The sequence below is a fragment of the Chaetomium tenue genome, assembly GCF_020726465.1.
Source record: "Chaetomium tenue strain MPI-SDFR-AT-0079 chromosome Unknown F5144scaffold_1, whole genome shotgun sequence".
Taxonomy (NCBI): Eukaryota; Fungi; Ascomycota; class Sordariomycetes; order Sordariales; family Chaetomiaceae; genus Chaetomium; species Chaetomium tenue.
In genome coordinates this window covers 3717365-3729759 of record NW_027117329.1, presented here as the reverse complement: position 1 = coordinate 3729759, position 12395 = coordinate 3717365, and the positions used below count along the sequence as shown (strand labels likewise).

General features: G+C 56.1%; 2 protein-coding genes and 1 non-coding gene across 3 annotated transcripts; all 3 read left to right on the top strand.

The window, feature by feature from the left end:
- Positions 1 to 3214: 3214 nt before the first annotated feature.
- F5144DRAFT_597915 (uncharacterized protein) lies at positions 3215 to 3759 on the top strand (the record flags this gene model as incomplete). Its single annotated transcript, XM_066790901.1, has 2 exons — positions 3215 to 3489; positions 3594 to 3759. 2 exons carry the CDS (start codon positions 3215 to 3217, stop codon positions 3757 to 3759), a joined length of 441 nt encoding a protein of 146 aa, XP_066648757.1.
- A 1556-nt stretch (positions 3760 to 5315) lies between these two features.
- Positions 5316 to 5389, top strand: F5144DRAFT_t22. The gene has a single exon. It is a non-coding gene; the product is annotated as a tRNA-Lys (tRNA).
- A 1350-nt stretch (positions 5390 to 6739) lies between these two features.
- Positions 6740 to 10421, top strand: F5144DRAFT_617329 (amino acid permease-domain-containing protein; the record flags this gene model as incomplete). Its single annotated transcript, XM_066791874.1, has 7 exons — positions 6740 to 7541; positions 7609 to 8120; positions 8178 to 8339; positions 8392 to 8848; positions 9208 to 9276; positions 9380 to 9822; positions 10156 to 10421. 7 exons carry the CDS (start codon positions 6740 to 6742, stop codon positions 10387 to 10389), a joined length of 2679 nt encoding a protein of 892 aa, XP_066648756.1. The 3' UTR covers positions 10390 to 10421.
- Between the last annotated feature and the right edge of the window lie 1974 nt (positions 10422 to 12395).

Sequence of the window (12395 nt, the reverse complement as noted above, 5' to 3'; positions counted from 1 at the left end):
AGGGTTGGGTGTTACATGTGGCTCATCTCAGCAATGTGAGGCCGGGCTTGGCAGACCACCGTGTGCCGAGTGCCGGGCTGCCTTGCAGAACGCAGCCCCCCCAAGGCCTCCTTAGACTTCCTCAGAGAGGCACACGTGGGGCTTTGCTCAGCAGCCCCTTTCAGCTTACCCAAAGAAGAAAACACGAGACTAAGACGGGAGTTTTCGCTTAGAAAACATGATTCTAGGTTGGTCGACGTGCCAGTCTACTTCTGGCGCCTCGCGGCGCGAGCCACCGCCAGACTGACGTTGTGAGAACACATCGCGGCTCGGGTTGGGGGATCATGACTGAATTTTCCTCCCGATAAAAGGTCGGCAGGTGACACGGTGTAACACAACGGTGATTCGTTCCTAGCTGTCGGCAAAGATTGGCTCGGGTATGTCGGCCGTGGAGCGATCGACAAGTGTCGACACAGTGCGACTCCTGTGGTTGGGCGAGAAATCCTCGGACAAGGCGGTGACGGCGACAGCCAAGACGCTTTGTCTTTTCGGAGGGGGTCGAACAACAACCTGGTGACGTTCAAGCAAGTGCCTCTCCAGAAAGCTGGGCGGCCCATTTTGGCAGCTTCAGGCGGTGAGCTTGCTTTCTCACTGGCGCTGGCGGCGGCCCTTGCCATCACTCGGGTTGGTGCCCATGTCCGAGGGATGCCTATTTTCCACACACGGGCACCAACTTTAAACTGCCAGTACGGCGGGAGGTCGCCGGCTGAGGTGCGGAACCGGCAGCTTCCCCCGCAAACTGGCCTGGGATTGGCTCGGGCCCTCGTTCTCACGTTTTTCGATGTCTGGGTTGGCAGTGCTGCGAGATGGCGGCGCGTGTCGTCCCCCGGGAAGATGAGGTCATGTTTGCTTCCATCAATCGTCGCTGGCTGCCTTCGTTGTCAACCCCAGAGCCAAAAGCTTTTCCCTGCTGCAAACCCCTGCCGCAACGCGCAACCGACCAACCTACGGGACCGGCTGGGCTGTGAACCGTGGGACGCGGGAAGGGGAAACGCGATGGTACGACCGGTTACTTATGCCATGAGTCAAGGGCATCACGAGTGCGAGCATGGGGGTGAAGAATCGCCCGTCTTGCCGTTTCGGGTGGTGACGTCCTGAAATCCTCCGGATAGGAATGGCGCTTCTCCGCGAATCGCCTTCTTGTTCGGGGACGTTGGGTTTGTCTCGTGCATGGAGGGGACACAGTGCGATATTCCCTTTTCAGGCTCATAAATCAGGGTCCAATGCTCACTCCGCTCATTCGTCAGTGGCGGCGGGGAAGCGCCCTGGATTCACGCTTGCTAAAACAGGGAAGGTAGAGTTGCAACCAAGACGCCGCGGCGGTTTCTGCAATCCGCCGTGTGGCATGGCTTTGCTGGTTGGGCGGGCTGGCGGGCTGGGGGCGGAAATCAGAGTTTGCGATGGAATCTGCGAGTTGTGCGTCCTGGCGCTGCTGGCCGCATCCGATCAGCGAAAGGAACTAAAAAAGCTGCAGGCTTCGCAGGGTTGTCCAGGTTGTCCAGGTTGTCCAAGTTATCGGAAGGAACACCCAGCAAAGAAGGCAACTCGGCACTCTCCGGGTGCCTTGTTTTAAAGCAAGCTCAGGCAAGGCAGCAAAGATGCCGGAAATGAATTCTCGGTCGTGGTGGATGAAAAATTCCCATCCTGCAGCCACTTCATCATGGTGCAAAACGAAGACGATCTGACCGTGCTGACCCCTGCTGGCCGATTTTGGGGGTCCTTTGCAGACCCGCCCTAGTGGCGCCAATGAATGTGTTGGATTTTGGCGTCATTGTGCCGATCCCTGGTCGCTTGTCGTTGCGCCTGTGCAGTCGCCGACACGTGTGGGCGGCTCATGCCTGAGGCATTAGACCGGATGGCAGGCAACGGGCGGAGAAACGAAACTATCGATTTGGAAATTACGCTCTTTTCCGGTACAGTGGGACCTCAAACGCCCAAAAACCCAACGTGACCGATGAAGCTTGCAAGTTTGTTGGACCCTTGGCAGGCGTTCCCCTTCCCGCCCTGCTTCATCGCTGCCGATGTTTCAGAAAACCTTCTTTTGCTTCCTTTCGCTTCGACCCGACGGCGGTATTCTTAGATCCAGCACACCAGTACCAGAATAAACCCGAACGTCACGGCCTGTTTGTGGGAAACAACGGCGTCGATTTTTCAAGCCCTGAGCCCTGACCCTGACCCTGAACGCCGTTACTTCTCGACCGATCGTCGTCCCGCTTTCCACAGGAAGCAGCCCAAAACAAGTCCCGGTTCTCCGCTCCTGTGACCACACCGAGGGGGGACCCTCGCAACCACTCGCCGCCCAGTGTGCACCAAGGCACGGCTTGCTGATCGCGGCAGTGGAAACAGGACACAGACACTGACAGAGCCACCTCCTGACCAGCCCCCGTCAACCCGTCTCGAGCAAAGCAGCAGCGAGCAGCCCGCCTAAAGCAACTCCACCTTGCCCGCTACCTACCGTTGCTCGTTCCTTCTCACGCCTCTCCTCCGCTTCCCGCTGTCCACACACCACAAATCCACCACCACGACCAGGTCTTGGTCTTCCCGCAAAAAGCCTGGTCAACCAGTGCCCAATTGCGCTACGCCGGCTTTTCCCGCGCCTCAATCCTGTCCTCTTTCGGTCAGCTGTTTCCCGCCTCGAGTGGCCACTCCTGAACCGGTATCCGCTGTCCAAGGTGACCTCCACAGTAATTCGCCGTTTTGCCGGGTGATTGGGCGACTGACGTCCCTCGACATTTTGCTGGCGGCGGTCCCAGTCGGCCCCACGACTCCACGAGCAGGACCCGCGGCCCTGGCCAGAGGCCCCACCACCGCCTCGCCGCCCAGAGCGGACTGTGAGCTGTCTTTTGCGCTACCCCTCAGAGGTTCCGCTCTGAATTTGCGCCCTGAACTTCCATCTTCCTCCATCCCAGAAACCGCCCCAACCCATCCGCGACTCATCACCCCCCAACTCCCCGACCACACCCAACCCTGCGCCACACGTTCCGTTCCCGTCGGATGGTGGCAACACAAGTCTTGTTGGGTTGACTTTCGTTCGGAGGAGCTGGCCATTTTCCGCTCATGACATTCAAGACCTCGCTGGCCCTTTACTACTCGAACCTTTTGCGAGCCCGCTCCCAAGGCTAAGACGACCGGACCGGTCTCATATCAGATACGCCGCATCGGCACCTAATCCATAATGGGAGACGCCAGTCTGCACAAAACAGCAAGTCCGGACTGGTCGGATTCATCATCAGGGACGTCTATCGACCAACCCATCCACGCGCCGAAACCCGTGCGACCCAAGCTGCCCAGCCGCAAGAGCAGCGGCACCATGATTGTTCCCCGCGATTCCACAGACGTCGGGCCGGTTGACGTGCACGCCGGCCCGGACGATGTGAGGGCCATGAGCCCGAGGCGAACGAGCGAAGACATCCAAACCCTCGGAAAGGAGGCAAGGGCGGAGCTAGAGAGGTGAGTTCGGAAGAGGCCTCGTGGCTTGGGCTTCGCGCCTGCAACGGATAGTCCGGGGCCAGCCCCGGAGAACGAAACAGCGGGCTAACTTTAGCTACGCGAAGGCACGCCAAAGCATTGCAAGACTCTTTAGTCACGCTCTTCAACCGGATCGAGGCGGTAAAGGAAGAGCATGACAAGCTCGACAGCCATAACAAGTTTCTCCAAAAGTACATTGGAGACTTGATGTCGACTAGCAAGATCACGTCTTCCAGCCGGAGCAAGAAATGAGCAACGCCACGCTGGAGGGTTTGGAAGGGAAGGAAAGGGAAGGTCGACCCGAGGGAAGAGTATGTGATGGACGGCCTCGAGAATGCTACGGCCGTGCCACGGCAGTCCACCTTGAACCGTACTGCAGCCCGGCGACTGGATAGACGGCAACGGCGTCTTTTGACAGCTTAGCTACCGCCGATTATGTCTTGACCGACCGAGCACACCTACGGAAGGACGACTGCAAGGGTCACGCGCCATCGCCGCCGAGGATGGCACGTCACCACCCATCCCATGGGTCTGAATCGACGGAGGACTTGCGTCATTGGCACTGCAGGTTGTGGAACCCTCCCGGGTGTACCAACCTCGGGCCTTCTTCAACGTCGGCCGCCGACAGGCACTTTGATTTGGCTTTGTTACGGCTTGCACGGGTTTTATAGGAGTTGGGGTTATTGTGCAGGGATTTGTTTTGATACCGACCGAAAGACGTTGATACCACCACGCGCGCGGCCTCGATCCGAACGGTTTTTTGAGCACAGAGAAAATTATCCGGGGATGGACTTTTCATCGGAACGGCCCAGGGCAGCGGGGATTACTGGCAAACGAACTCGGCGAGCGGTGTTTAGGATGGGAAGCATTTGTGTTACGACCACATTACAGGCGTTAACGGAAGGGCGTGCTTTTTGTTACGTTCTTGAGAAAGGGAGCGGAGGGGAACCGTGCCCCACGCCTTAACCCACGATTACTTACTGGTTTCCAGGTGAATGTGTAAATAGGAACCTCTTTGGTCGTTAGTCTTCGAGGAGCAGCAGCAAGAAAAAAAATGCCAAGAGATCAAATAAACTGGCATGATGCCAACTAGAAATTGGGACGAGCATCGGGTCCGAGTCCGCTGGATCGATCGGTCTGACCTTTGGCCGCTGGCGCGCTCCATGTTCAAGGAAGAACGGGGGACCGGGGGCGCGTCGCCCCTGACTGACGTCAGGACCCCAGATTGCGGCTGCTGGCCGGGAGGCAGGGGGGCCAAGCCACGGCCAGCTGCAGCCTCGCAGGCCGCCTATCTGACTGAACTTTTCGAGCTTTCCTTGATAGAGAACTGCTTGTGTGACATTCCTTCGTCCAACGAGCAAAGCCAGTCCATCCATGCCAGCAGCCTGCATTGCCCGCATCCCCCGTCTCCATAACAGCAGCCCGCGTCCGCGTCTGCGTCCGCGTCCCCGCTGCCTATTTCTGGTCACATGGAGCTGCGATCTTCATTCGTCAAACAAGTGCATGGATGGTGGTTTGTACAATGTTTCAACGATTGCTCACACGGCTCTTCTACGCCACCGCTGGCTGACTGAGTTGCGTGCTTTGCGGCACCGCTCGCGCATGATCCTCGTGTTTGGTGGGGGTTGCTCGGCGGGCAAGTTGATGATGATGTATGTTGGAGTTGGGGGTTTCAGGTTGATTTCGGTGTTGCAGGATCCAAAACATGGAAGTGTAGTGCTGCACGGAGATCTCCGGTCATTTGTTTTCTTCGGGGCTGTTTGCCCTGTTATAAGCTTAACCTTTTAATCTAACAAGAAAATTCGAAAGCCGACGTGGCGCAATTGGTTAGCGCGTCAGACTTTTAATCTGAATGTTGCGAGTTCGAGTCTCGCCGTTGGCGTACAATGCTTGTCCTTCAACTGGTTGGAAGACAGGCGTACATTTTTTTTCCCTTGGTGTTTTGACATTTATCAATGGGAATCATGGACAACACTTTCTTTTGCCAAAGTCGAGATGACAAGGAATTCATTTTTCTTGTGATCGAAACATCCGCAGGTGTTTTATTGGCGCCACATATCATTTTCTCTCAAGTTTGCTCCACCACACACTTTGGCCCAGTGGCGGGAGCCACCTTGTGACGGATTCTGCAAAGTTCACTTAGGTACATGGAAGTTACTGGAGATACTAACTAAATACCTAGGTACCTACCAATTACTGCCTCTGTCTAATGCCACTTCAGAAGTATAGTCACCATTATTTCAATCTCCTCCTTTGGCTCTAGTGCTCTCCGCCATTTTAACATGTTCGCACTTTATGCGGACCAAGTTCGAACATGACCAGACCGAAGTACTAAGCGAGAGGGCAAATTTCGTTGAGCTAAGGACCCAGACACCTGGTGTCAAAGTTGAAGCGACTGGCGCTTTCCATACATCCCTAGAACCTAGATATCTGCATTAGCAAATCTGTAGCATTTCCATGATTTCCTTGGATGACGCCAAACCGCCGCATTCCAGCTTTTGTGTACCGGTCCATGCCCTCTCATTTCTCATTGCTATGTGCTTGTCTCTTTTTACTCATACTTTTCTGTCTTATTTTTGCTTTCCCTGTTTCCTTACGTACCAGGTATTCTTCCTTCCACATGTTCTCTGCCATGGTTAGTAGGCAGTGAACATGGAGTAATAATGCAATCCAACTTTCGAGCCAGCAATTTCTGCCGTATTGTTATTGGATCATGTTAGGAGTATATCGAAAGCAATTCAAGTATCTCTTGACGATACAGACTCCTTTGAAATGCGTGCGAAGGAAAGAGCAATGGGGCGCTGTTGCCGTAGTACCAAACACACCGCCGGCTCTAGGCATTAACGTCGAGAAGTCAACGTTTCTTTTAGCACAGATTGTCACTTGCTGGTCACAGACTCGACAAAGTTTACTCACCTGAGCTTGAGGGGCTCGCGTTACTGCAGGTTTGCAGACTCATTGGTCCCAACAACTAGCAACCACATCAAACAACCTCTCTGTTCTTTTGGCCGGTTTACAATATCTGGTGCTGTGACCCCAATCGACCACAATACCATATACCGTCCAACTTGAAGGCATCGACCTCTCGAAAAATCACTTTTCATCAAACCGCAAACCAGTCCTCTATTCCCCAAGACCCAACAACGCCCTCGATTCTCATCGACGACGTCTTCATCAATCGCAACTTACACCCAAATCCGACCAATCAACGCCCCATTCTGTTCCCCAAAAGATGCGGGAGCCAAAGCCCCCAAGAACAGCCGGCGGCTCATTGCCGCGACCCATGCACAACGGCCACGGGAGCCAATACGGTTCCTGCAGCTGGGGACCACGCCACGCGGGTGAAGATGGCGTGCTCCGGGGCGCTGCAACAGCGGCAGTGGGCCCCAAGCGCCCGGCGATACCACCCACAACCCCAGCAGTAACAGCAGCTCCAGCGCCCCCGCCAAGCCCCTTCGATTCACCCGAACCACCATCGTCGCTCATCTCCTTTTCCCTCTTCATCACCCCGCCATCCAGTCCCCCGCCGCCATCCGAGATCAGTGACGAGAGCGATAACGTCACCACCAGCACCACCACCACCGGCCACCTCGCAAACATCCGAGTCAGGTTGGCCGCCGCCGCCGCTGCCAGATCCGCTCCCCCGCCCTCGGCCATGTCTGCACCGAGCAATGACGGAGGCGCCGCTTCCCCCGAGCGGACGCCGCTGCTTGCTGGGGCACTGAATGATGAGCCGGGCTGGGACCGGACCGCCTCCGGCACCGCAGGCGACGGGACTGCTGGGGACGGTGATGCCGAGGAGAGGGCTCTCGGCGGCGGGGCCGGGACGTTCACCCGCAACCTGGGCGCGGTCGAGGCGTTTGCTATTGTTATTAGTATTGTGATTGGGAGTGGGGTGTTTACTTCGCCCGGGTCGATTGATACGAATGTGCCGTCGCCTGGTGTTGCGTTGGTGGTTTGGTTGGTGGGTGGTGTGTTGGCGTGGACGGGAGCGAGTACGATGGCTGAGTTGGGCACGGCGATTCCGGGTGAGGGTATGCTGCAAGATCATGATTTAAACGGGGGTCTGGCCGTAGCCACGGAATGCTGACGTCTTTTTAGGGGGGATGCAACCGTATCTCAAGTACATCTTTGGGGATGTGTTTGGGTTCTTGGCGGCCTGGACTTGGGTGGTTGCTGTCATGCCTGCTACCCTGGCCATTCTCAGCATCGTCTTTGTGGAGAGCATCTACTCGGCTGCTGGAGTGACGGGCGAAGGGGACAGGATTGTGCACAAGCTGCTCTCGATTTTGGTGTTGGCTTTCATCGGCGTGGCCAACTCTATCAGCACCAAGGCGAGCACACAACTCAACAACTTCTTTGTCGCCACCAAGTTTATCACCATTGCCGCCATCGTCCTAGCCGGTATTGTGGTTGTCATCCTGCAGCTTGTTGATCCGAACCGACAGGTCGGCGGCGGGGACTGGAGAGAGAAGCCTTGGTTTGGCTACCGAGACAGTGTCAATCCAGACGGCAGTGTCACACATTGGGATGGCTTGGGCCAGTGGGATATCTTTGGACACCTCTCAGCGGCTTTGTATGCGGCCCTGTGGGCATACTCCGGATGGGACAAGGTAGGCAACCTTGGAAGAAGTCTAAAAGAACCGGACAATGCTCACGCTCGCCCTTAGGCCATCTACATTTCCGCAGAACTCTCGGCTCCTGCTCGCCAACTGCCCTTGGCCATCAACACATCCCTGCCCAGCATCATTTTGTGTTTCCTCACCGCAAATGCGGCATATTACATCCTGCTGCCCTGGGATGTGGTTGCAACGACCGATAGCGTAGCAGTGGTAAGTTGCGTTGCCATTCTTCCTTTGGCGTAGTTGCTGCTGATCTACCTAGACGGCTATTACACGCCTGCTTGGCCGGGGGTTTGGGATTGCAGCAGCCGTCTTGATCTGCCTTGTTGTGGCAGGTTCTCTTCTCGGCAACTCCTTTGTCGCTGGTCGCATGGCCGTCGCCGCAGCAAACCAGAATTGGCTCCCTCGTCTTCTCAGCGTCGTCGGCCGCGTTGGAACTCACCGAGAGATTGGAGAAGGAGACCCTGACAAGGAGCCAGAATCCGACGCGCCCATCAACGCCATCATTCTCTCGACTGCCCTCGGCGCGATTTACATTCTGCTTGGCAACTTCCGCGCTCTCCTGACGTTCAACGGGCTAGGAGAGTATACCTTCTTCTTTCTAACGGTCCTTGGCGCCATCATTCTTCGGTATCGCCAGCCCGAACTGGCGAGGCCGTACAAGCCTTTCGTCCTGATCCCTGTGATCTTTGCACTTGTGAGCGGATTCGTGGTTATCCGTGGAGCGGCCTTTGCACCGACACAGGCACTCATTCTGGTGGGGCTTTGGGTTTTGGGTTTGGCATTCTATTGGGCTCGAAGGCGCGTTCAGGGTTTGCGGCTTGATTAAGACTCTTGCTTGCTTGAGATATGGGGATCTAGTGGAGGATTACCGATCCGTGTTGAAGATCTTGCAGCTGAGTCTTGCCAACCATCTTGGGTTGAGGTTTGACTCCTCGTGGTCATGTGCTTCTACCATGGGCCATAGAAATAATGACAACTCAGATATCATATGCCATCCATATAAACTCCAGCATATTATCCCCATTTCCATGATGCAATCCAGAAACTCTCGACTATTCTCTTCCCCCCTTTCCAGGACTACAAGGCTGGGTTAGGGTTAGCCCCTTGGCTACCCCTCCTCGGTTGTCAACATCCATGATCCATGGTCTCATCACTCAAACAACAACCACAACCCAACACCATCTGATATCATTGCATTTCACCACACCCAAAACCGGCTAACTAACCCCGTGCCATGTCTCTCCCAGCACTACCACGACGCGCGGCGTACATCACGCTCAACACACCCCAACGGCGCAACGCCCTCTCCCTAGCCGAGCTCCGCTCCCTCCGCGACCAGCTCATCAAAGCCAACACATCCCCAATCACCGGCCGCACCCTCCTCCTCCCGCCCTTCAAACCCTCCATCCTCTCCAAGCTCGAACAATCCCTCACCAAACCCAACCCCAAAACCACCCCCAACCAACAACAAGAAGAACCCGAAGACTACACCTGGCTCACCTCCGCCGCTTCCTTCGCCCACCACCGCGCCACCCTCCCCAGCACCCTCATCCTCGCCTCCCACGGCCCCGTCTTCAGCTCCGGCCACGACCTCCGCGAACTACGCACCCTCCCCGCCGCAGCCATCTCCGAGACCTTCCGGCTCTGCGCCCAAGTCATGACGCTCATCCGCCGCAGCCCGGCGCTGGTGGTGTCGCGGATCCATGGTCACGCGCTTGCGGCCGGGTGTCAGCTGGCGCTGACGGCGGATCTGCCCGTGGCGCATGCGGGGGTGAGGTTCAGGTTGCCTGGCGCGGGGTTGGGGCTGCCGTGCTCGAGTCCGGCGACGGCGGTGGGGAGGAGGGTGGGGTGGGGGAGGGGGATGGGGATGATGGCGTTGGCGGAGGAGGTGGCGGTGGGGGAGGTGGGGGGTGGGGTGAGGGTTGTGGAAGGGGGTGAGGAGAAAGGGGAGGCGGGGAGGGTAAGGATGTTGGATAGGGAGGTGGGTAGGATGGTGGAGAGGTTGGTGCGGATGTCGCCGCAGCAGAGCGCGATGGGGAAGTGGGCGTTTTGGACGCAGGCGGGTTTGAATGGGGGGGATTTTGTTGGGCCGGATGGGGAGGTGGTGGAGGGGAGTGGGGGGGATGGGTATCTGGACGCGATTGAGTGGGCGGGGAGGGTGATGGCGCTGCATGCGAAGAGCGAGGATGCGAAGGAGGGGATGGATGCTTTCTTGGAGAAGAGGGAACCGGTTTGGTGCGGGTTTGAGGAATGGTAAATGGATAGGGTGGAGGGTGGTTTCTCAAGGGGGGTTCATGTTGATAGAGCTGACTCGCAAGATGGCGACAATAGACCGTCACACATATCCCCATCTGATATCAATGCCTTTGCATTCAAGCGGCCTCGACCAGTTGTCCGGTGCCAGTCACCATGTTTACCAGCAACATCAGTTCAGACACTCCTCCGACTTCCACACATGACGGCCGCCGAGCACCGCTCGTAGACACCAAATCAGCCCTAATATCACTGCGGCCAACAGGATGACAGTGCATATGCCGCTTTATTTCTTGCAAGTGCACTGGCAGTTCTTCTTCTTGCAACTGTCGCAGGAACCGCACAACACGACCTCAAGAATGACATTCTATCGAATCTGTTAGTATACGTCACGCTTCGTCTACATAGACGGCCGTTCAAGACGGGAATGGGCGGTGTCTTACGTTCGCGTCTTTGGTAATGGTGCAGGCGTTGATCAGCTCTGCTGGGGTGTTGAGAATGCAGGCCATCGTGTTATGTGTTTGGTATGGATTGTTAATAAGAGAAGAGTTAACCAAGATTGTCAGTCTGCCTTGATTGGAGATGCACTTGTTGATCGAGCGGACCTGACATGATTTATACAAAAGTCCCCAGGCGAGCACAAGTGAAATGATGAGCATATCTTTACCAGAGCCTCGTCGTTGACGGCCTGAGTGGGGAAACTGGCAGCCAGCTTTCAGCATTTTGATCCTTCGCGGGGCATGATGTTTGTTCCATAGGTAGATACCAATAGCCCGCGCCAGAGTTGCACTTTAACCTCGCCTCAAAGACGTAGGGTAGCAATTGTCAGCAGTAGAGGATACCGAGAGCCTGAACAACGAAGCCGCCATTCAATTCGTTCCTTGAGGGCCAATAGATGAACTAGGATTGCACGCCAGCCTCACCTCAACGGCGTAGGGTACCATTACACCCGCAAGCCACATTTTGTGATGCCGTCAGCAATAGAAAGCAAGGAGAGAACTGGAGATCCTTCCTCAGCCTTGCGACAGCCAAGACGGACTTGATAATGTATGGCGACGTAGACAACGGCTTATAGCCAACCAGCGTGGTCGACGACTCGATGGAGCGATGCCAGATCGGAGGCTCGGGCAGTGGTTCTGCTGTCGGTCCCGACGATGGAAATAAAGACGATGATGCTTAAGGGATCGACAGAAATAAGGGACCGACAGACACCTCAAACTGTTCCATGATAAAACTTCATGACATGGCGCGGTTGGCTATCGTTGGCTTGCAGGAAGTGAGGTGGATATTGTTGGACGTCGAGGGGCGGCTTCGAATCTGTGAGTTCCGTGTCGAAACGTCAAGGTCTGGGCACGAGAGACTGCGCAGGAGTCCGGACTTCGGTTGGGTTGGCCTATTATCACTGCACCCCTCTGAGGTAGTGGGGCTCCTTCCTGGAGCACACCATCCGCCCCCATCGGGCATCGAGCACTTTCCTTCCTCGCCAAGGAAAGGCGGGCCGTCTTCCATCCCGATAGTACTTTGTTCCTGCCCATCTTCGTCATGGGCTGGGTTTCCGCTCTCATTGACGCCCCTCCCGCGTCTGCTTGCCCCACTGCGGTACGATAGAAACAGGAGATTTACTGGTATTGCTGTTGTGAAGTCGTGGTATCTAGGCCGAGGCTTAGGGGGCTCTTGGTGATCATATGGAGGAGGTGTTTGGAAAGTGTTGCCTCTCCCCCGGTAACTCCGCAAATATGAGGACGCACTTCCCTTTCTGGTCTTCCCCTACTACATTTTATGCTCCTTGGGATTCAACAGATGAGCCAAGAACATAACTGCAGGCACGGACCATTCATTATGCACGTCATGGTGTCATCGGGCACGATGGGTTGGGCCAGCTAGAAAGATAAGGCGTGCAGGAAGAGCGGCAGTAAGCGAGAGGCGCCTGTCGGTGTGGTGGTATGCCAGTGGGATGGATGCCAGTGGAATACGGTGCCGCGTCAGATCGTTGCAAGTCTTGGAAGGTGC